This window comes from Eurytemora carolleeae, unplaced genomic scaffold (assembly GCF_000591075.1).
Source record: "Eurytemora carolleeae unplaced genomic scaffold, Eaff_2.0 scaffold178, whole genome shotgun sequence".
In the NCBI taxonomy this organism is placed as follows: Eukaryota; Metazoa; Arthropoda; class Copepoda; order Calanoida; family Temoridae; genus Eurytemora; species Eurytemora carolleeae.
This window is the reverse complement of record NW_019396294.1, coordinates 44,771-68,803: the sequence shown is the minus strand read 5'-3', so window position 1 is coordinate 68,803 and position 24,033 is coordinate 44,771. Positions and strand designations below refer to the sequence as shown.

Below are 24,033 nucleotides of genomic sequence, written 5' to 3'. Positions count from 1 at the left end.
GAATTACAAATTGGTGTTTTTGCCATTTCTCCCTCCAATGAATCAGCTGTTTAGTTTTAAACCATCAACGGAACCTCTTTTACACTGTTATACACAAATGAAAATAATGCGAAACTAGAGTAAAGTGCAACCCAGAAAAGCTTTTATTTAAGTTCTAAATATTTTTGTTCAAAATAAAAATTCTATTTGGTTTGGCAACTTTTTTTTGCAGAATCGTTCCTACTTTCTGAGAGGTTTCATATCGGTATGTTTAAAGATATCTACTCGATATAAAGCAATAATTATTAATAATTATATTGACTTAAACGCTTAACGAAGTGAATTTAGAAAAAAACATGTCGGTTTAAGAAAGTTTTCTATAAATATATGCAATCACCCAGAATGAAAATCATTTCTGGCAATCCCTAGGCTTAGTACAGGGAAGTTATCATACAGGGAAATTTTCATCTTTCTAAAAATCCCAGGGAAAGATTTCACAGGTTCTTTAAACATTACATCCGGGAAAATTTTCAATGTTAGTTTTTTTCATACTAAACATACGAAAAAATGGCTGCCCTTTATAAACCGCTAACTATCGTAAGAAAAAGTTTATTGCGTAGTGCGATGTAACCCTAATAGTCTAATTTTTATAGATTATTATTATTACCGTTTTATCAATTCCTTCCATGATTTCAAGGTTAATTCTACAAAGTATTTCAGTGGATATAAAACACTCAAACACTTCAGCTTCTTCTCCTCAAATTCAAACTCAGCACTAAAAATTGGGTTGTTATGTTAATAATTATCAAACAAAAGTTCTTTACCTTAAGAAATATTAGTTATTAGAATTGATTGTTAAACAAGGTTTAAGTTTAACAAGTGACACTGACATAATCTCTTCAAACTAAATAATTTGTCATTTTTTTACATACTATGTCGTCGTTATTTAATAATTAAAAAAACTAATTCTGAAAACGTATCCACCCCCAAAGTATAAAGAGTTTTAAACGTCGAATTTGCGCTCAAACTCAGGATTTACAGATCTTTAAAAAGTTTAATATGTCTCAATCTCAAATGAATCCGAAAGAAGTTTTCCACAACACTGCATACTCAGTTCAACTACCTTGCATAGCCGGTCACTCCCTTTAACCAACATTTAAAGCTCTCAGACTCTATCCTCTCTTTCGATCAATGGACAATCTAACCTTCAGTAATAAGAGTCTATATCCAACTAACTATATTTAGGTCTAATGGTACAGCTGTAAAATAAAAGTCACCGATATGCAGTCAATGAATTACAACAAACATAAATATACACAGGGTGAAAAGATATTGGGATATTACTATATTTATTACAAGCATATTAAATATTCATTAAAGTTCGTTTTATAAAACGATTGTAAAACAAAAAATTTTTGTTTAGTTTTTTGATCGTTTCAAATACGATTGTTTTGTTTTCGGAAAAAACGATACACTCGTTTTTAACTAAAAAAACAGATATCGATCGTTTTTTAAAAGCGATCATCTTTATAAAAAAATAAGAGACCATTTACAAAGGATCGTCGTTAACGATCGTTAACGACACGACATACTTTTTAAAAACGCTTGATTCGTTTTTCGTTTGTTTCGTCGTCGTTTTCATAATGAAACGATTGTTTTTCAAAAATATTAAAACAATCCATCCCTAACTGTAGTATTGTGGAGATTTTTTTTTAGGATTCATTTTAGACATATTAAACGTTTAAATCATGTGTAATTACAGAGTTTGAGCGCAAAGTCGACTTTCAAAATCTTTCATTTGGGTGGATACTTTTGAGGATCGTTAATTTAAATTATTAAATAACGACGACAAGAACTATAACAAAATATCTACAGTAAACTAATTGGTTGTTTACTAACAGATTGAGAAAATAAAAATTAACTCTTTTCATCGGAATTAAATAATCTTATTCAGTTAATTGTTTCTGTAATCTATTATTGTTCACAAACATTTTGTGTAGATTTTCTGGAATTTATATTGAAAAGAAATTCGTAAAGAATAAGTAATGTAATATAATGATAAAAAAGAAATAATTGATTGTAACATTGATTTATTGAAAAATTTTCGTTGAGAAATATGTTCCAAAACATCTAATTAGTTTACTGTAGAATTTTTGATACATCTTTCGTCATCGTTACTTAATAATTTTAAAAAAATCTATTCTAAAAACGTATCCAGTAACCACCCAGATGGATTATTTTGAACGTCAACTTTACGCTCAAACTCAGGGGAGTCGAATAATGAAGTTTGACTTAAGCTAATAAGTTTGTTTACCAAAATTTAGAAAAATTAGAAAAATAGTAGAAGCAAATATTATGGTATGGCAATTTCCTAAATCTTTTAGTAATACTTATTCATAGCTTTTGTTCACCTTTTTTGCGCTGTATCCTTGAATGTTGATTTCTTATTGGAATCAAAACTCTGATTTTTGTAAAGTCCAGTCACAAATAATCTGAATTTGTAAACTTACAAATAGTCCATAAATAAAAAATGTATGCATTTAAAGAAAATCGTTATTCAATGCCTTTTTTTACGCAACAAACACAAAAAGCAATTATATACATAAAAATAGTTTCAGTGCTCGGAAATCATGTAATTTTGTAAAAAGTTAGTTAGATCTGATTAATTGAATTTTTTTGAGATTCCAGGCAGGTGGTCTTACCATGATCTCAGATAACATTTTAAACAAATAGTTGACTGATAATGATAGCAAAATACAGAATTCAGTCCAAACATTTTTACAATCAACCGGACATCAGATAATCAAAGATAACCTTTTCACAATTTTCTGGTTAAAACTGTATACTGTAAGTATGTACAGGGTGTCCCAAAAAACATGGGAATACAGTGACGAATTGGATATCGTCTTTGTATTGAATTAGCATTGTAATACCTATTTTCAAAAGCCATAATATTATTATGTCTGCTAGGATTTATTTTATGAAAAGGGTAACAGACTCTAAAGATGTGTCTATAACGTCTCCGCAAGATTAACAGTAAAGACGGACAAGTTTACTCTGTTTGTATATTGCAATTTTCTTGTTTTATTTAGTACAACCGTATGCAGTCAAAACATAAACAAACAAAATGTGAACATAGCAGACGGAACTCTTACAGATTACAGCTTTCTCAGTAGGTATCACTGTACTAAATCAAAGAATTATATAAAAGACGATATCGAATTCGCCATGTTTATTGGGACACCCTGTATGACAGAAAACGTAAAGGAACCATGAGCTGTTTACTTTTTATTCTTTGAAAATTGATAATTTTCGATTAGCGTTTATCTGTGAACGTAGCATGCGGATTTATGCTACAGAAACAATGTAGAAAATTGTTAGAATTAAACAATTAGCATGAGCTACATTATGAATAGCGTATGGAACTCTTTAAAAACTAAAATTTAAAAACTTTAATGGTTTAAAACCATCCAAAATTGTCATTTAGAATTATTATTACATGGTATCTGATGATTTGTCGTAAACAACAACAATATCGTTCACAATCTCCATTTTTAATATTGATACTAAAGCATTATTATGGCTTATCAATATTTCAGTTATTGAAACGGAAATAAACTTCAGGGGAAACTAGTTCCAAAACTAACACTTGGCCCATTTCTAACACCTGAGTGCTATAAAAAGAACTCCTATTATAATTTTGATTTAAAAAAAAAGTTTAAAATTGGAGATTTTTGTCCTCGTCATGTTAAATAAAATGTTGGTTATAGTTTTTATTTTCGACTTTTACTCTGGATACAGGCCGGGATCCCAAAATCCCAATCTTTCAATTTGTGCCCATTTCTAACACTCAGTGTTAGACATGGCCCAGTGTTCGTTTTTGAACTAATGTCCCCTGAACTTAAAGCGTCATAGAAACTTTGTGTTATAGAATTTCCACTGATAAGTAATTTCTTTCTGTCTCTGCCTTATTTATTGAACAATGGCAACATCACGGTGGATTAAGCCAGTGGGCTCGGTCAAATAGGCCTAAGATTAGGCCGGGAACTGTAAAAAGCCTGCTGAATGCGCCATGGGAGTTGTCGTAGGTAGCCCTCCGACGTGACCGGACTATGCCAAGAAAATTGACCCCTTTCGTATGTTAGTCTGGTTAGGGCGACGTACTGTACCATAGGATCGGGCCAGTACACGCTGTTATCTGGCAGGCCGGTACGAACTGGGCAGGTTCTGTTCGAATTCAAATTTACTACAGCCCAGAGTGACATACCCTCTAAATCTACAGGGTGATAGACAACGGATGAGACTTCAGAGACAACTGTGCGGAATTTACACTGTCTTTTTCCTTTCATGATTCTATAAGCCAAAAAAAACTATTTCAAAGGTAGTTAAAGGGACCGTTCACTTCAACCCCCCCCCGGTCCTTCCTGACGTAATCCTATTTTAAATTAACCGGCTGACAGGGCTCACAATTTATTCAATGTTAATTTAATAAAAACACTATTTCGGATTATTCACAAATACATCATTGCAAGTAAGATAGATACATTTTATTTAAAACGCAAAGTTGCATCTACGAACCAAAATTGTGTAATGATTAATTGATTGCTGTAGAGAACGTCGTCTTTGTGTACATTTTAAACGTTTTTATACGAAAAACGTAAATTCTTGCTAACTCAAATATCAATAGTTTTCATATATAACATAGTATATAATTGCTAACACATAATGGCATTGAAATATGATAATTTTAAATTTTCTTTGGATGATGTTACTGAAAAACGTAGAATTTTAAAGAAAAGTATTTAAAATATAAATAAAGGAAGACATACTAGAAAAGAGGAAAAGAAATGAAAGATGTTTAAAATACAAAATAGAATATTTAGAAATTAGATATCATGATGAATTCATATACAGTTGTAAAAAAAATTCTGAGAATATTAGGAACAATATATGAATAACTTTTGGATGAATAAAAAAATTGGAAATTTATATTTATTCTATTTTAAATAATTTCATTGCAATAATTGAAGTTTTTTCACTGAACGTCATAAAACAGACGACATTTAAATTTATCCTCTGTCGTCAAAAACATGCTGATCTACTTTGCAACCTCTGCATTGGATGAAGAAAGCCAAATACAAAGAGACAAACAACTGCACCGGATTAAAACAATTTTAGTGTTTTTTTTAGGTTTTAATCAGACCCTTCCTCTGACAAAATTCCTTGCAGATGTTTAATATGTCCAGAGCGAGCTGGTAGAACTCTAGAATGTTGGATATCAGGATTAATGCTTAATCCTCTGTTTTTGCTAATCTCGAGACTAATATAATCTCGAGATTATGTTAGTCTTGAGATTAAATATTTAGATCAACAAATTGGATTCTAAGAACGCCAGATTTGTTGGTTTTCTTGACTGAAAGGGCCATCACTTAATTTCTCACCCATTTATTTATTAATACATTAGTTAAAATTGGTTACAAAAGAATCTCAAACGTATTATTAAATATTTTTCCTAACCGATTAATTTACAAAATAGCCGAAAAAAATTCTTGATTTGTTAGAAATTGCGGATTTCTCTCATGGGATAGAATTTATTTTCAAGGCTGTCAGTGGTCAATACAGTTTACGAACTATTTTCTTGCACTCTCATTGGAGAAAATAATGTACGGATATCCAAAGAGAGAGAAAAAGAGTGGATTAAGGATTAAAATTAAAAGTTTCCACAGTGGATTAAGTAGTTGGGATTAAAGGTTATCCATTCTAAAGTTTCCAGCCCCGATCTGATAATGAACTGATCTAATTTTCGCAGAATTCTGATGATTTTTTAGCGGATTTTTATGTCTTACTTTGTTGCATTTCCTAAAAGTCATATATACAAAACAACTAAAATTATTTGCGCTTGAATTTTTTAAAACATTAGAATAAGTATTTATAAAATCTACGAAATTTACGATTATGACTGGGAATTTTTGCCAAAAAAACGCTAAGATTCATTAACTATTTTATATGCTGTTTGGCCGAAATATATAGAAAATATCTCTTATTTAAAATTTAACTATCTATATAATATTTATTTATTTTGATTATAAGATATTGATTCATAAATATACTGATAAATTTAATAAAGTCCGCCAGGAACATCTCGTAGGTTTGGTCGGAGAGGGATTTCATCCTGGATGGGAGGATGGGAATGAACTGTATGGGATGGATGGGATGAATTAGAATTAAGTTTATGGGATGAGAGTAAGGTTGGATGAATAAAGGATGGATCTAAGGGAAGATCATCTAATTCAGTGATTTCAACAGAATGCTCCCTATACTCCTATAATAAAGACGATTAAAGGGACTATTGTTGAAATTCAACTAGTGACATGAAATCAAATTGTCAAGTAGAATACAAAATTGCCAGGTTAAGGGCTGATGACATTTTAAGATTCAGATGTACTTTGATGCTACGATCTTTTTCATGTCAATTACATTCTTTGTCAAATACTGATCTAAAAAAGTACCTTGTTATATATGCATAATTACAAGTAACTTTTTTTATTCTTTGTTTTTCAATGTTGCTTTGAGAATATATTCACTATTGAAATAGAAGATGGGCGCGCCCTTAAAGCCTAGTATTTCAAATCTTCTATACTCAAGATCCAGTACACATGTAAACAAAAAAAACCTATACATTTTAAACTTAGAAATCACGGAAAAACAATTCTATGACACAAAGCGTGACGCCATTTTTAAATTTTATTTTTGTTTGATTTTAAAATAATAAAATGTGCCACCTATAGGATATTAAGAACTTCAAATAAGTAAAATACGATGCAAAATTTACAAAAACGTTGTCTATAGATATAGCAAAACAATCTGGGGTTCAGATACCTGAATTGAAATAAAGGAATCACGCATTGGGTTCAAAGAGTACATATCTGGCAGATCAGCAGGTTTCAAAGAGTACATATCTGGCAGATCAGCAGGGTTCACCTGAAAAGTTAAGCTGTGAAATCTTAGATCAGCAGGGTTCAAAGAGTACATATCTGGCAGATCAGCAGGGTTCACCTGAAAAGTTAAGCTGTGAAATCTTCAGATCAAGGGAAACAAAAACGTAAAAGTTGACCCGGTCCTAGACGTTGGTTCATCATTTTTTTAAATGTTTAATTCGATTTGAATTATTTGGTTTCTTCGAAACAAAACATAATTGTGAACATTGTTTTGCTTTTTGACTTAAATATTTTTAGACCAAAAAATGATTAAAATAAACACATAAATGTAAACAAAATACATATATTTTATATGTGTCCCAAATGTACACTAAATCATACATTACAGTCATATTTCTGCTTAAATTTACTTTCGTTTTATAAAGTTCATATTCAATGTTGGGTTTCTGCCAATGGTGGGTTACATAAATTTATATTTATAAAGTTATAGATACAGTGAGACCCATTAAACTGAAGAATAGTAAGACGACATTAAAGTCAAATTTACCAAATCGATTTTTGAAAACTATTTGGTAAATTTTTTTTTAAAATTTCGTTTTACCCTTATATTTAGACAATTAAATAAACGTAGAGGGTGTCTCAAAAAAACGGGAAATAAGGGTCCAAAGACTCGTTTGTAATCGGATTTTCAAGATTGAGACCATTTTTGAAATCTACGTGCAATTTCAGATTCAACGAGTCCAATTTTACGCTTGTAGATCTAAAAATATCAATTTTACGGGCTCCTAAAGTTTCCAACTGGAGTAAGTAATTTGGTGAAAATAAGATAATCTCAGTTTACACAATTTTGTATAATGGTTTGCTTCTTATCGGATTTTCAAGATTGAGAACATTTTTTAAATTTTAGTACAATTTCCGATTCAATGTGTCCAATTTTAGGCTTGTAGATCTAAAAATAACAATTTTATAGGCTCCGAAAGTTTCCAACTGGAGCGAAGTAAAAAGTAAAAGAAAATCTCCTTTTGCACTATTTAATATTCAATGTTAGGTTACAGTTTATTACCGTACAATTGTTATTTTTAGATCTACAAGCCAAAAATTGGGCTCATTGAATCGGAAATTGTACGTGGATATTAAAAATGGTCTCAATCTTGAAAATCCGATTACAAACAAGTCTGCATAGACCCTTATGTGCAAACAGAGATTATCTTCATTTTTACCTAATTTACTCAATCTAGTTGGAAACTTTAGGAGCCTTTCAAATTGTAATTTTAAGATCTACAAGCCTAAAATTGGGCTTATTGAATCGGAAATTGTACACAGATTATAAAAATAAAAATCTTGAATATTTGATTACAAAAAAGTCCGTAGACCCTTCTTCCCCGTTTTTTTAGACACCCTATATAAAGATTACAATTCTGATTCAGTCAAGATGAAAAAATCCACCAAACTAAGTCCATCATCTGAAGTATTTAAGAAAAACGAATTTATTGAAAAAAAAACTTTTAAACTTATACCTCAGGGAGATACATAGCATTCACGGCTTGATTTAATGGAAATCCAGCTTTTCCTGCCTAAACAATCAATCAATCAATCAATCAAGCCACCATCTTTGGTTAGGTGGGTAAGAAAAAATTTCAAAAAAATGATGTAAAATACAATCCGTATCTACCTTGCTCCAGTTGTTTTTCACATCTTTGATTATTTTCGAATTTGGGGCAATCATGTGCGGCGGGGGCGGGACCCACTCCGGGGGTCCAGGCGACCTTCCGGCCCATCCTGGGGAAATGGGGCCCCAGTCAGATTGTCCAGGGGAGGGGGGGATCCAGTTTGGTGGCCCAGAATCCTGAATACCCCAAGAGAGGGCGTTTTCTTTCTTTCCTCCGGGTCGTCTTCCTTTCCAAAATGGAGTATCTTCCCTCCAATCATGTAAATCCTAAAAATATTTTTTTAATTTTTTAATTTCTAATTTTAATTATCTAGGTTTAATTCTCACCTGTGCCGATCTCCTGTGTTCTTTATATTTATCAGTTTTAAGATTTCTGTCTTCTCTTTCAAATCTCTCATCTCTCATTACCCTTTTGTTCCGATTTCCTCGTTCACTCTCGTCGTGTCGGGACTGCATTCCCTCCCTCATGCCTTTCTCCTCACTTCCAAGCCAAGCTTCTCGCCTTCCCTCCCTCGTCCCTTCTCTCATCTCTGCTTCCATCCTTCCTTCCCTCTCCAACCGTTCTCGTTTCTGTCTCATCTCTTTTGACCGTGAAATTCTAGAGATAAGGAAAATGAATATGTCGTCTTCGCTGAAAAAAAATATTAATGTGTGTTGGTTCCTTTTAGAATGCGATACATATAGTTCTTGGTTTATAACCTATCTGAGTTCTGAGGGTGATGGTTGATCATCTACCTGAGTTCTGAGGGTGATAGTTGATCATCTACCTGAGTTCTTAGGCCGATGTTTGATTAAATACCTGAGTTCTGAGAGTGATGATTGATAATGATATTATTGATAATGTCTACCAGGATGATGGTTGATTATCTACCTGAGTTCTGAGGGTGATGGTTGATAATGATATTCTGGATAATGTATACCAGGATACTAGTTGATTATCTACCTGAGTTCTGAGGGTGATGGTTGATAATGATATTCTGGATAATGTCTACCAGGATGAAGAAGTATTTTCCCTGAGTTTGATGAACTCCCAGGAGGAGCAGGAGGAGGGGAACTAAGCAAAATGGATAAAAGGGACTGTTTGCAAAATTTCAAGTGACCCTCCATGCAAACTTTTTTCGGATCAATACTGTGGAAGATATTGTCGTTTTTCTTGGGTTGAAATTATTATTTAAAATTATTAATATTTCTCCTGCAGTAGAAATGTGCAAGTCACTTTTGTAAAGAAACCATAATTAAAATAATCCGTTTTTAAAATTGATATAAACTTTGATTTATAATTCATATTTCATGAGACTAAGCTTTTGGTTGGTAATCGGGCCTTGTCATCTCTGCATTGAGGGTCACTTGAAATTACGTTTTTAGTTTTACAATTTAAGTTTTAATATAAACGTGATTAATTAGATTTTATACAGGCATAACCAGAAAGACCCGGAATTAATTTATAATTAGTCAGACGACTTTACAATCTAATATAACGAAAATGATTAAATAAACGATAATAACAAAATAGCTCTAGTCCTGCCAATTCCAAAATGTGGGCTGTCTTTATTGTGCGCTTAATATTACCAGAGATATATATGTTAGGGTGTCTGAATAACTGTCAATTAATTCCGGGTCTTTCTGGCTATAAATTGGCTGACCTTCAGAAGAATTATGAATATTTTTTAATTCAACAAATATATAATACCAATAAAACTAGGCTTTTAGGGCGATTTGCGCCTTTATTCAATTTCAATTTTGAATATGTTCTCCTTGTATACATTGTAAAACAAAAACAAACAAAAATTTCGCGGATTTTATAAATAAATTTCGTGGATTTTCAAAAAAATTTTAATCTAATTTTGTTAGAGGCAATTTTTTTTAAAATTCGATCATCCAAAACCTTCCCTGGGGTCACGCGAGGTACCACACAAATGTGGGCCCGATTGGTTCAGCCATTTTGATATTTATTGGATACAAACGGAAAGACAGACATGTAAAGTATATATAGATAGACAGAAGAAAAATAGAAAAAAGGAAAAAAAGGATATAATTTCAAGGAAAGATGTAGGAGAATATATAAAAGAGGGGAAAAGGAAGTGAAGGAATGTAAACTGATAGTAAATGAACCAAATAAATATTTGTAAAAATATGATAAATGTAACAACATTTTGACAAAAAATATCAATCAATCAAGTTTGAGTAAGGTCAATATATTTTAGTCTCACGTTTTTTCTTTAGAATATTGAAAAATATTAGTTTTCTTGATAATTATCTTTTACTAGACATACATTCTCATTATATCCCATCCCCTCTTTTTATACTGAGTATTTTTTTTCTTTTGATATTTTTAAATTAATTTAAAATATGTTTGTTCTTTTTCTTTAAAAGGTGACAATTTCGAAAAACTTTTTTCGTTATCAAAACTTTACTCTTTTTTTGTTATCAAATATTGTTTTGTCCCCAAACCACTTTTGTCATTAATTCCTGTTTTGACATTAATTCCTCTTTTTTTGTCATCAATTTATCTTTTTCTGTCAATTCCTCTTTTGACATCAATTCCTCTTTTGTCATCAATTTCTCTTTTGACATCAATTCCTCTTTTGTCATCAATTTTTCTTTTGCCATCAAAACCTCTTTTGACATCAAAACCTCTTTTGACATCAAAACCTCTTTTGACATCAATTCCTCTTTTGACATCAATTTCTCTTTTGTCATCATTTCCTCTTTAGTCATCAATTCCTCTTTTTCTGTGATCAATTTTTCTTTTGTCATCAATTCCTCTTTTGTCATCAATTCCTCTTTTGTCTTCAATTCCTCTTTTTCTGTCATCAATTCCTTTTTTGTCGTTAGTTCGTCTTTTGTCATCATTTCTTTTTTTTGTCATCAATTTCTCTTTTTCTGTTATCAATTCCTTTTTTTGTCATCAATTCCTTTTTTTTGTCATCAATTTCGTTTTTTATGTCATCAATTCCTCTTTTTTGCAATCAATTTCTCTTTTTATGTCATCAATTCCTCTTTTTTTGTCATCAATTCCTCTTTTTATGTCATAAATTTTTCGTTTTCTGTCATCTATTCCTCTTTTTTTTGTCATCAATTCCTCTTTTTATGTCACCAATTCCTCGCTTTTTTTGTCATCAATTCCCCTTTTATGTCATCAATTCCTCTTTTATGTCATCAATTTCTCTTTTTTGTCATCAGTTCCTCTTTTTATGTCATCAATTCCTCTTTTGTCATCATTTCTTTTTTGTCATCAATTCCTCTTTTTCTGTCATCAATTTCTCTTTTGATGTCATCAATTCCTTTTTTGTCGTTAGTTCCTCTTTTGTCATCATTTCTTTTTTTTGTCATCAATTTCTCTTTTTCTGTTATCAAATCCTCTTTTTTTGTCATCAATTTCTCTTTTTATTGTCATCTATTCCTCTTTTTATGTCATCAATTCCTCTTTTAATGTCATCAATCCCTCTTTTTTGTCATCAATTCCTCTTTTTATGTCATCAATTCTCTTTTGACATCAATTCCTCTTTTTTGTCATCAATTCCTCTTTTTATGTCATCAATTCCTCTTGTGTCATCGTTTCCTTTCTTGTAATTAATTTATCCTTTGTCATCAATTCCTCTTTTGACATCAATTCCTCTTTTGTCATCAAGTCCTCTTTTGTCATCATTTCCTTTTTTGTAATTAATTTATCTTTTGTCATCAAATCCTTTTCCCTTATTTGTTTTTTTTTTTCCTAGTTTCTCTTTCCTAATTTCTGAGGCTTTTTGGTCAATTAGGTTTCCCACCCTCTTTAGTCACCCCTCTGTTATTTTTGTCATCTGTTTGTCTATTTTCCATTTCAATCCCTCCCGTTTAATCTGTTCGTGGTTTGCTGAGAAATATCATCTCACGTTGCGTTTAAAGTTTCATCCCACGGTTTTTATTCTAGTTTCTTCTCCCCACCATATTTGTTTGCCAAACCAATTAAAATAATCGGTTTGCGGAGAATTGAACTGATCTGCTTAATGTTATCTAGACATGAAATATAATCATACTTTCACTCATCAGGTTTATCATCACACATAGTTTGGTTAAACATGTGAAGTTTCACTTGCATCAATAAAATGAATTATTTTGATGACATTTATTCATTCATTGAGTTTAATTTCTATTTTATAGTTGAAAAGAGCCTTTGAAATGCAAAACAGGACCAGAACACATTCTTGGAAGGATTAGAACCAAAGTTGTAAAATATGGTTTTCTTTTAAATTTAAGCACGGCAAACTAGACAGGGAAGGACTAGGTAAAATTTATGCAAAATCACTGGTACGACCATGTTACCTTGTACCTCCTCTAATTTTGATTTTATAAATAAACTAGCTGAAGGGCCCAGCGTTGCCCGTGGGAAATTTTTTTTTTAAATGATGTGAAAAATTTTTTAAACATTTTTTTGAATTTTTTTAGACAATAACACCCCTTGGCTTATCATTAGTGTCCACAAAAAAAATCAGCCCAATTGGTCCAGCCGTTTGGCCGGCCTGGGCTATAGGCAACATATAAATATATACGAATTGTCTAATCCCTATATCTTTACAATCTGATGATGTAAACCTTTGATATTTCAAACTTAGATTGTTTGGTCTAACAGAATTCATAGTTTGAAATATCAAAGGTCTACGACATTGGGTAGCAAAGATGAAGAGATTAGAAAAGTAGAATTCGTGACAAAAACTCAGTTCCTTTATTTTGTTACAGGACTGCCCATATTCTGTATCCAACCCCGCCCATTTCGTAAAGTCGTCTTTATGTTCCACATAGTTTTGGGGACCTCTGTACGCACCTGTATCCTCCCTCTAGTCCTTGATGCAGACTCTCTGCTCTTCGTAGCATAGAGTTCTTCTTCGATTTTAAGCTCTCAGAGTTAAAGAAGGATTTGTGTCTTTTAACCCTAAAATATAAATTCATAGTTCAAAATTATCTTTTTGGGCATATTAAAGGGACTGTAAGCGTAATTTAAAGTAACCTTTTATACAAATTGATCAAATAAAGATTACGCTTGAACAGGGAACTGCCATCTTGTATCGAAGCAAGAAGAGTGTACCATGATTGGAGTCTGATAATTAGGATAAGCGTACCATAATCAACGAGAGTCTTCATTAATAGTTAGCAATACTAAAAAATTGTTTATGGGGGTAACAAGTTAAATTTAAATGAATAAAAACGCAGGCGTGTTAAATGCATTCAGTATTTATATTATTTGGTTTTATTATTTTCGTACAATGCTTCTCAACTTTTATCTAACTATACTTTCTGTACCTCAACTTCGTCTTACATATTTTCTCTAATTTTTGTGGGCCGACTTGAAAGTTAAAAAACCTTGATCTTTAAAAATGTCAAAATTTTACTATTTTTGATACAAGAAAATTCAGGAACATTTGGTTTTATTTAATAAATGGGAACGAATGAAAAATAGAACCACGCAGAGTGCTTTGTTTTAATAATATAAATAAAGACTGCGTAGACACTTAAAGAACTGTCGGTGAGTAGGTGATCAATACAGAATTGATACACTATTCGTGTTATTGGTAGACTATTAATTCTTGATCTGATATGGAGGGTCGCGCGTACAGTCCAGCTTTAACTGTGTTCTTTTATCAAATAAGATTACACAAGACCCATGAAACATTTTGTCTTGGAAGAAATATATATTTAAACATCTAAAATGTATATTTAAACTGAAAAAGTTGAAAATACTATATGTATATATATATATATATATGAACGAATGTCTTGTTTTATTATATAAATTAATTATGATAAATAACATTAAAAGGGAACTGCAATATAAAAGTCGTAATTTCAAGTAACCCTGCATTAGTAAAGAAAAATATCCGACTTATAACTTTATCTGATTAAGGAAGAACAAAATCTATTATTATTTCAAATATATGTAATTTCTCTTTGAAAGTGGCAATAAAGCAAATTGCAAGCGTTAACAAAGTCCTATCGATGAATTAATTTTTGTCATTTAGCTGAAGGTTAATAAGGTGAATTTAAATATCACTCTTTATATCACTGGAGAGAGTTGCCTAAACTTATGTCTATTTATATTCTTTCAGAGAAGAAAATTTTACTTAACTGTAGTGTTCTTTTATCAAATAAGATTATATTTATTATTAATCTAAAAAGTTTAAAGTTCCTAAATTATAAATAAGTAAAAAGTTTAAAATTTTAATCATATTTTTTTATGAGAGTTGAGAGAATTTAGAAAAAAAAGTATAAATTCAGATATTTTTACGAGTTCGATTTATTAAGAAAATATTAAAACATCTGTTGGATTCACACGAAATAAATAAATCCCCCCCCCCTCCTCCTCAAGGTTCAATTCATTACTACCCACATTCGTACTCTTTAAGAAAAATCCCTATTTTCCTTATGGGGAGGAAAAGGGGGGGGTAGTTTTTTAATTGTAGCTCTGTTTCAAAATATAAAAATTAAGATATTGAAGTATTTGTAATGGTTGATAAATATTTTTATTTCACATTAAAATTTTCATCCAAAGTTTCCTAGTTTTTATCATTTTTCTAGTTTTATCATTATTTTTTTCTTGTTTTCAAGAATTTTCTTCTTTTTTCTTCCGTGCCTGTTTTTTAACGTGTTTTCCAGTTTTTTTTCTAGATGTTTTTTTTAGTTTTCTATGAGTTTTTCTGATTTTGAAAAATTTAACCTTTTTTACGAAAAATTGTGTTGTCTGGGTTTAAAATTTTTAAAAAGGAATTCTATTCATATTAATAGAAGATTAATTTTTTTTTCAAGGAGTTCCAATGTTTCATAAGGAGTTTATAATTCAAAAGAGTTTTTATAAGTTTTCAACAGTCTTTTAAAAAAAATATATTTACTTAGTTTTTGACTCTTCCACTTTTCCCTCCGGCCGAACGTAACCAAATGATCTTGCGGAAACTGTTTCTAAAAAAATAAATTTTTTTTTAATTTACACAAAAAATTAAATCATAAATGTTGGAGTAAAGCAAATGTGGCTCTAATTTTAGAGGGATTTGAAGAATTCTTTAGATTTAATCCAAATAAATAAAATAAAAAAAACACTCAAAAGTTTTATTGAAAACCTCAGCACAAATTAGATTGTATTTATTGCAGTAAAAATAACTTCAAAACCAAATATTTCAGTGTTTATTTTTAGATAAGCATGTTTGATGTACAACGGTACTCTTAAACGCTTTTTCTCATTAAGAATGAATGAGCTATTAATGATTTTCGAATTAAATATTTGATTATTAATAATTGTAATGAAACGCTTTGGAGGCTAGAAGAACGAGGATATCTCAATCACTGCTATTAAGAAAAAGTTTTATAGGATACCTTTGTGAATCGGGCATCTGCCTCATTAAATGGCGCGTCAGTTAAAATAAAATCTGCCTCTTAAGTAGATTAAAAGATGAATTATACCTAGTGTATTGAAATTAGACCCTGCGCTCTGAAGATAGTCCCTAGAGTCATCCAATAACCTTCCCTCATCCATATATTCAAACAACTCGTCACGAAATGAATCAACTCTACTTCTGCCGCCTCTTTGACCGTTAGAGACTACTCTACTATTTACAGGTCTCTGTTTTCTTGAGCTTATATCTCTATATCCGTGCTCTATCTGCCTTGTATTCCAGTCAGAAAAGCTGGAGTTGCAGTCTCTAGCGTTGTTGATACTAGACTTATTGATACTGTACTCTTTGCTACCGTTGAAGTCTCTAGATTGGTTGATATTCGAGTCTCTGCTACCGTTCAAGTCTCTAGATAAGTTGATATTTGAGTCTCTGCTACCGTTGAAGTCTCTTGATTGGTTGATACTGGAGTCTCTGCTACCGTTAAATACTCTAGACTGGTTGATGCTGGAGTCTCTGCTACCGTTGAAGTCTCTCCTATTAATCTGTCCCTGAGAATCCTTCCGACTTGTCAAGCTGGACTCACGGCTAAAATCCAAGTAGCTGATAACACTTGGCTCTCTGCTATCTCTCACGCTTGATTCTCTACTTATTCCCAGCTCTCTGACACTGGGTTCTCTACTTGTACTTTCTCTATAGCTGGATACACTCGGCTCTCTGCTGCTAAAATCCTGAATTATATTTTTTGACCTTACGCCGTTCCGGTCAGGTTTGGCGGGTAAAGATCGGGAGACGGCGGAGCTTTTACTTCTTTCAATCCTTCCTCCTCTTTCCCTTCTCTCCCCTCTGTCTCCGCCTTCTCTGCTGTTCTCTTTGTCTTCCGCGTTATTCTCAATTTTATTTTCCCCGTTTCTTTTTTCTTTTCTTTCTTTCTCTGTATCTTTTTTGAAATCTGGACTGAATTCCGATTTATCTTTTATGGCATCGGCTGATGATCTGAAAATGAAAAACAATTATTTTAAAAATATTAATAGGGGATATTTTTGAAAAGACATTTTTTATTATTTTTAAAATTTCATTTGTGAAGTCCTTATTTGATACTTTTATACAGTGGTAAAATTATTCTTGAATTGTTTTTGATCAAAGTTGTTTTAAATCCCCGGAAGCAATTCATAGAAAGTTGGGAAAAGTTTTAAAAGTTTTCACTTTTTATGAAATTAAAATTTATATTCTTATCTATTCTTAAACTGTGGAATTTAATGTCGTCTTCTTATTCCACAGCTTGAAGGGTTTCACTGTAATTACCTCTTATTTAATATATTTTTGTATTCCACTCTTGAGATGGGGGTAGATTTAGGTCGGGGCTCAGCAGGAGCACATCGAGTTCGACGTCGAACTGGAGGCCGAGGAGTTCGTCGCATACTCGGTAGATCCATCTCCTCGTCAGAGGTCGCGATAGTTGTAGATTCGCTTATACGTTTATCCTCCGATTTGAAGAAGTTTGTGACCTCCGATTGTTCGGTGTCTTGTTTTTTGACTACGGAGGAGGATTTTTGGACTAAGGAATAGAGTTTGGTGGGTTCACTATCATCATTCAAAACATCCTAAAACACAATTAAAAATAAAATATATTAATTAAAAGTATCATAGCGATGTACTTTTAATTTACACTTTTGTAATTATTAAGAAATTTTATCTAAAAGAAAATTTGATTAAACGTTAAAAACTTCTATTTTTACAATACTTATGTTTAAATTTAATAATTAATACATATACAAAAACCAGCTTATATTTTTAATCTTATATTTTATTACCTGTAAGCCGTATTTCTTACAAAAGGAATCAATTGTTATTGTTTCATTTTCTACCAGTTCTGTCTCCTCCTAAAATATTTTTAAATCTAAACACTGCTGAGAAGATCCTGCACTGTCGTGGTCAAAGGGAATCAATTGTCCTTCGTTCTTCGCGGATTTACTGGAAAAGTGGTTTTGCATAGTGGTTCATGGTGATCAATCTTTAGCTAGAGATTAGCAGGGTTTTAGTCTGACCATTCATTTCAAAATATATCTTTAGTGGTTTCCAAATGATTGGAACATTTAAAATTAAAGAGAATGTTGTCGTAATGTCGTGATTTTTATTTACGATTCACAACGATACCCAATTTGAACCTTTATCGGAGAACAATTAACGACTTTACGTAATGGAGACAAAGAAGTAAATCGATAGAATCTAACTCTATCCTCCTCATAGAAAGGGTCAAAGTCTCTTTATGTCAAACAGACGAGCATAGATTTATACCAAATAATTTAAACCAATAAAAAACAGAATGGATTTATCCCAAAATATTTTCAACCAATGATTTATCCAAAATTAATTTAAACCAATGAGAAAACAGAATGGATTTATCCCAAAATAATTTCAACCAATGAGAAAGCAGAATGGATTTATCTCAAAATAATTTCAACCAATGAGAAAAGAGAAATGATCTATCCCAAAATAATTTCCACCAATGAGAAAACATGATGGATTTACACCAAAATACTTTTAACCAATGAGAGAACATAATTGGATTTATCCCAAAATGATTTCAACCAATGAGAAAACAGAATGGATTTATCTCAATGTAAATTTCAACCATTGAGAAAGCCGAATGTGTTTATCTTCAAATAATTTCAACCAATGAGAAAAGAGAAATGACTTATTCCAAAATAATTTCAACCATTGAGAAAAGAGAATGCATTTATCCCAAATTAATTTCAACCAATGAGAATAAAGATTTCTATTTACCTGTGAAACATTTCTCTCGGCAGTGTAAATATCTTCTATAATTGTGACAGTAACCGGTTCTCCTTCTATTTCAATCCGTTTCTTATTGCTCCCAATCTCTCTACAAATAAAAAGGTTTTTATTATTTTTATCAATAATTATTAATTGCACTTTCCTTTATTTTTAAGACAACCTAGACTTTAAAGTGTTGCACAGTCCCTTTAAGGGGTTCTTTTCTATTTGCTAGAAATATGTATATATGTACATCTACATCGTCACCACTTAAAGAGAAAGTGTTCACAATACTTTCAAAGATTAAATCAATGCTAGTTCTCTGATGAATTTTAAGATTGCCGAGATATTTTTCTTAATGTGTCCCTTTAGATTTAATTGAATAGCTAGAGTGCTGGATAAGATTGTAATCTTGATAAATGTTCTCATAAACCTTGGTGAAAATTCATCAACCTAAGGGCACAGAGGAGTAAGATCCCGCCCCTTCCCCTTTCTAGACCCCAAATGCCCCTTTCTAAAGTCTCCCCNCCCTCCCCCCTCCAGTCTCCAAAAATGCCCTTGTTTTCTTAATAGGGTTTCAACAAAATGACCATATTTTTTGCGCCAAATTTACGTAATTTTCGCCCAAATGAAGCATAACGAAAGCAAAATTTGAGTTTTCTTTCGCAATTTCGCAAAAGTTATACGAATGGAAACCCCATTTCTAAGTTCCCCCCCTCTTCCCAGCTCAAATATGGCCTGATCCTTTCTACCCCCCAGCCATTGTAGGTTAAAATACATTCTAACGAAGTTTTAAAATCTTCACATTTAAAATTTTATTCATCATTCTCATATTATTTTACTGAAGTGTTTTAAAAGCAATTTACGATATTAAAATCTTTAAGAGTGCAATATGGATAAAATGAAACCAACCTATTATCCATGAACAGACCCTCTAAAGGTGCGTCAAAAAATAATTGATGATTATAGGTGTAATATCCGAATGATTTGTTTGAAATTAAATTGACTTTTTTACGATCCAACTCGTATATTGCAAATTTCTGAATTTGTTTGGACTCTACGTTCTTCAGTATAAGTCGTTTTTAAAATTTCTCCTTATAGACACAACAGATACAAGTAAGATTAGTAGCGATCAAAAGCGATTATTTTTCGCCGTAAGCCTATACCCACTTCAATATATCGCGAACACTCCCTTTAAGCAAAATTAAACCAACCTATCATCCATGAACACTCCCTTTAAGCAAAATTAAACCAACCTATTATCTTCTTTCTCTTGTTTCTCCGAGTAAGAGGATTTGTCGGAATCAGTATCTGAAAAAAAACTTTTAAAAAATGAACAATGTTTGGAGACAATGTTTGGGCGCAACTAAGATTTCTTATTGAGGGGGGGGGGGTAGTTTCAGTAAAATATGGATGATTAAGAATATTTTTATGGAAAATTAATGAGATAAAGGTATATACCTTCAAGTGATTTTAATTATCAATTAGTTTGTACAAAAAAAATATGCATATCTCATGGAAATTCAGAAATAGCTCCATAACCCTCTCTTGAAAGAGGGAAAAAAAAGCTGTGGGCTGTGTCATACACAATATTCAATCATATACAATATATACGTATAGGTCTGGCAATGTTTGGATATTTTCGAAACAACTTATGAAATGGAATACATGTAAAATTCAAATTGATACATAGATAATTTTCAAAGGTCAAACCTTTGATAATTATTGCAAATAAACATCATGGAAAAGCCATAATACGTGAGCTATGCCTCAGTGTACCGTTTACGAAATAATTTTGTTTGCTTCCGTTCTTTAAGAAGTGTACATTGCTTCGGTGAGCTGTCCCCTCATCTCTTTTAATAGATGCTATCAGTTTGAAGAAACCAATCGTTCGTTAGCGTGAACGATGGCCCGTCCTAAAAATGTCCTTGCCTGTAAACATCTGCAGTCCACTGCCTGGGGTTAGATTAACCTCACGAATACCCTTCTCTTCAAGCTCATTCTTAGAACCTTCCGCCTTCTCATCCTGCTTCCAATCCGCCATAGTTTCAGCTTCCGCATCCCCCTTCTCCCTGTCCCCACCCTGCTCTTGTCGTGGTGGCGACTCCTTACGGATCGACCAATTGTCGCTCTGGCTGAGTGAGTTGTCGCTGTGTTTACCGCTGTCGTGATCACTTTCCTCTCTCCATCCTTCTCTCTCCTTCCCTTCAACCCAGCGGGGTTCTATGGGTTCAGTGCTCCTTACTTTTCTCCGGCTCCCAAACTTTGCTAGCTCCAGGTTTCTAGTCTCTAGCTCTAAATTCTTCTCCCTAAATATATTAATTTAATTCAGACTGATCTTAAATACCAAATACATAGCGTACAATAAGTTTTGCTGTAGCCAGCCCAAACCTTGCGCATTTTCGGGTTTTAAGAGTTGCGCATTTAAACTTTTTATCACAGCTAGCATTTTATATAACGAAAAATAGATTTTCAAGCTGAATAAATGTGACATTTTCTATTCAGAATTAGATCTATCTGTCTTCATTCATCTACATTCTGCGCAATGCAGAATTCCGCATTTTTTTCTGACATAAGTTAAAATGACATAAAAAATGTGGATTGTAAGGCGGAATATAAATGTGCAAGTAAAATGCAAAATTTGCACAAACGGGTTTTCTATTCTGCTGGAACCACAAGCTCTTGAAAAGACAAACGATGTGAAATTCACACATTATGTATATTCTGTCTGAACATGTATTGCAGCCTTATACAACTTTTAAACCTTGTTTCAAATGTTGAAATTATCAATTGCTCCCAAATTAAAGAATTGCACATGCCAGGATTCACAACAGTGCCCTTGACTTTATCTGAACAATAATAAGAAAGATATTGTCGTCTTTCTATTTTCAGAAAAGTTTAATTCTGTTAAATGCCTTCTTTGTTTCTGCTTTTTCAATCGCAAGTTTCATATATAGAAACCACAATTTAAAACTATCTATTTTTAGATGAAAAACTTAGCCTTTTCTCAAAAATGTATATAAAAAATAAACGCACCGTTTAAAAGGCCATACGCTATGCTTATATCTGTATGAAGTTATGAAAATCTGATAATGAATAAGCAGAATAAAGTGGGGATTAAAGAAAATTGAATTAAGGCAGCTAGGGGAACGAAATGAGTCTCATGTACACAATGCACAGTAAACTAAACAGTTAAACATGGTGTAACTTTCAATTATTTTTATACTTTTATTCTAACTTTTATAAGATATCGAAATTCGTAATTCAGGCATTTTTCCCGCTCGTTCAAAACTTCATTGGAACGATTGAAATAACTTGGATATCATATATATTTCTTTTACAGGCAACGCTTTTATGGGTACTGTCGTCAGGAGCGTATTCAAGAATTTGACCAGGGGGGCTTAAACTTTTTCTTATATATACTTTTATTTTATAAAACTGGGGCATTTTATACCTACAGGGGTGCCTCAGCACCCGTCTCCTTTCTTGTAAATATTTTAGCTTCCAATTGTTGCTTTGAAAGTCGGCCATTTAAAATCATTTTAAATTTTGGAGGATTTTTCTTTTCGAATCGGCGCAATTATAAAAAATCCACCATTTTCCAAGATTTTTTACTTCCAAATTTAATGTTATATGAGGCTTTCATGAGGTCATGTGAAGTCACATAAAAAATTTGGGCCCGATCGATGCTGCAGCTTTGACGTCTATCGGACACAAACAGACAAACAAACAAACAGACAAGCAAAGTAAATAAATATATATATATAGAAAAAGAACCTGAGTTTTGAGAGTTCTGTTTCAAGTTTCTGAACCTTGGATTCTAATTCTAGTTTTGATAGAACAAGATGGTTTACATCAATATAGTTTTGCTGCCATCTGCTAAGTTCATCTTTCAACAGCTCAGATTTGCTCCCAACCTAGAAATGTACAGTTTACTTGCAATTCTTTATTTCAGCCACTTTCTCGCTCGTCTTTTGCTGTAGAAATCCGCAAATGTGGCTCAGAAAATATTTTCGAGTAACTATGCATTTAAAAAAAATCTAATGAATGGAAAACCTCCAATTATATCATGTTGTACATTGTAGACACTTAAATTACTCTGTGCAATTAAGTCATATTCTTCATTATTAAAATTAAACATTCATTAAAACTGTCGCTCCAGGCTACAGGCTTCAGGCAAAAAACATGTTTTTTCCCCAGAATTGCTCCCCCCTGCGTGGGTAAGCATATGACAAATATATNCTTCTACGTGTCATAAAGAACAAAAAAGGTTGCTTCATTTTCAAATTTGAATCATATTTAATCATGACAATTGTAACAATTTGAATTATTCTGAAATTATTGGATTAAAAACTTTACAATGTGAGTAAAAAGATTAAAGGGACTGTAAGCGTAATTTGACGATGTCCTCTATACAAAGATGGCAAAGCCCAATTTACTACAGTATACTTGAAACCTTAATCTAAAGGAATATAATGTTATTCTAACATAAAAAGTTTTTATTTATTTAAATTTATCCATTGTTTCGGATAAACAAGAAATGCGCAAGTCACCTTTGCATAGAAACCACAAATCAAAATAAATAGTTTAAATAAACAAAATCATGTATAAATGATTCATGTTTGATCAGACAAAGCTGTTAAGTTTCGTTCATTCTCAAAAATGTTGTTTGTTCACAAACAAAATGCCTGTCTCTACTTGTAGAAACTACAATAGTGCCAGGTCCACCTAGTCCTCTCAAGTTCTGTTAATAGCAGGTATACCATATCCCTCTGTCTTATTGGTCGGCCTACGCTTGGAACAACTATCACTTTTCGCTAAAGTTAAAAGAGGTTGTAAATGGAACACTGATCATACTTTTTGATCACATGATATTGACATGCCGCCCACTTCCTCCTTGCTCTCCCCCACCCCCTCCCCTGGTGATGTACCTGACTAAGAAGTTTATGAAGTTGTTGTATATCTAGTCCAGCTTGTTCTAGTTCAGATTGAATATGAATACGCTCACGAGCACCGTCTGCACTCTCTATATATGTGTTCAGAAATCTGAAATATATTCATTATCAGATTAACAAGCTTTTAGAGACTTTAGGTAGGATAGCCAGGAGAACTAGAAGAACTAGGAGAAATAGGAGAACTAGGAGACCTAGGAGACCTAGGAGAACTAGGAGAACTAGGCGAACTATGAGAACTAGGAAAACTAGGAGAACTAGGAGAATTAGGAGAACTAGGAGAACAAGGAAAACTAGGAAAACTAGGAGAACTAGGAGAACTAGGAGAACTAGGAGAACTAGGAAAACTAGGAGAACTAGGA

At 32.2% G+C, this 24,033-nt stretch overlaps 3 protein-coding genes across 3 annotated transcripts in view; all 3 read right to left on the bottom strand.

Moving 5' to 3' along the window:
• Positions 1-3,562, bottom strand: part of LOC111700367 (rho GTPase-activating protein 15) — a gene marked incomplete in the record, with an annotated part of 5,382 nt that extends 1,820 nt beyond the window's left edge. The window contains 3 exon segments of the mRNA XM_023471250.1: positions 647-754; positions 2,391-2,471; positions 3,479-3,562. Coding sequence (XP_023327018.1) covers positions 647-754; positions 2,391-2,471; positions 3,479-3,531 — 242 coding nt within the window.
• Positions 3,563-6,039: 2,477 nt separating this feature from the next.
• Positions 6,040-9,674, bottom strand: LOC111700369 (uncharacterized). Its single transcript, XM_023471252.1, has 6 exons — positions 9,530-9,674; positions 8,914-9,184; positions 8,590-8,853; positions 8,435-8,491; positions 6,859-6,960; positions 6,040-6,301 (listed from the first exon to the last, which is right to left on the bottom strand). The coding sequence occupies exons 2-6, from the start codon at positions 9,163-9,165 to the stop codon at positions 6,098-6,100; spliced, it is 879 nt and encodes a 292-aa protein (XP_023327020.1). The 5' UTR covers positions 9,166-9,184; positions 9,530-9,674; the 3' UTR covers positions 6,040-6,097.
• A 3,676-nt stretch (positions 9,675-13,350) lies between these two features.
• The window catches only part of LOC111700372 (uncharacterized), a 16,953-nt gene continuing 6,270 nt past the window's right edge, over positions 13,351-24,033 (bottom strand). The window contains exons 3-12 of the mRNA XM_023471260.1: positions 23,651-23,765; positions 22,497-22,636; positions 20,652-21,028; positions 19,976-20,030; positions 18,729-18,828; positions 17,756-17,824; positions 17,247-17,545; positions 16,012-16,937; positions 15,447-15,513; positions 13,351-13,495 (exon numbers count right to left, since the gene is read on the bottom strand). Of these exons, the coding sequence (XP_023327028.1) occupies positions 13,351-13,495; positions 15,447-15,513; positions 16,012-16,937; positions 17,247-17,545; positions 17,756-17,824; positions 18,729-18,828; positions 19,976-20,030; positions 20,652-21,028; positions 22,497-22,636; positions 23,651-23,765 (2,293 nt within the window). The remainder of the gene's footprint in view (positions 13,496-15,446; positions 15,514-16,011; positions 16,938-17,246; positions 17,546-17,755; positions 17,825-18,728; positions 18,829-19,975; positions 20,031-20,651; positions 21,029-22,496; positions 22,637-23,650; positions 23,766-24,033) is intronic.

What these genes read in the sequence shown, in the direction of transcription:
- LOC111700369 (XM_023471252.1), bottom strand. Translation starts at nt 9,165, where the DNA reads ATGAGACAGAAACGAGAACGGTTGGAGAGGGAAGGAAGGATGGAAGCA. An exon ending in ATGCTATGTATCTCCCTGAG is followed by an intron (nt 6,961 to 8,434) that starts GTATAAGTTTAA and finishes TTAACTTTTCAG; the next exon opens with GTGAACCCTGCTGATCTGCC. An exon ending in ATTCCTTTATTTCAATTCAG is followed by an intron (nt 6,302 to 6,858) that starts GTATCTGAACCC and finishes TCTTTATTATAG; the next exon opens with GAGTATAGGGAGCATTCTGT.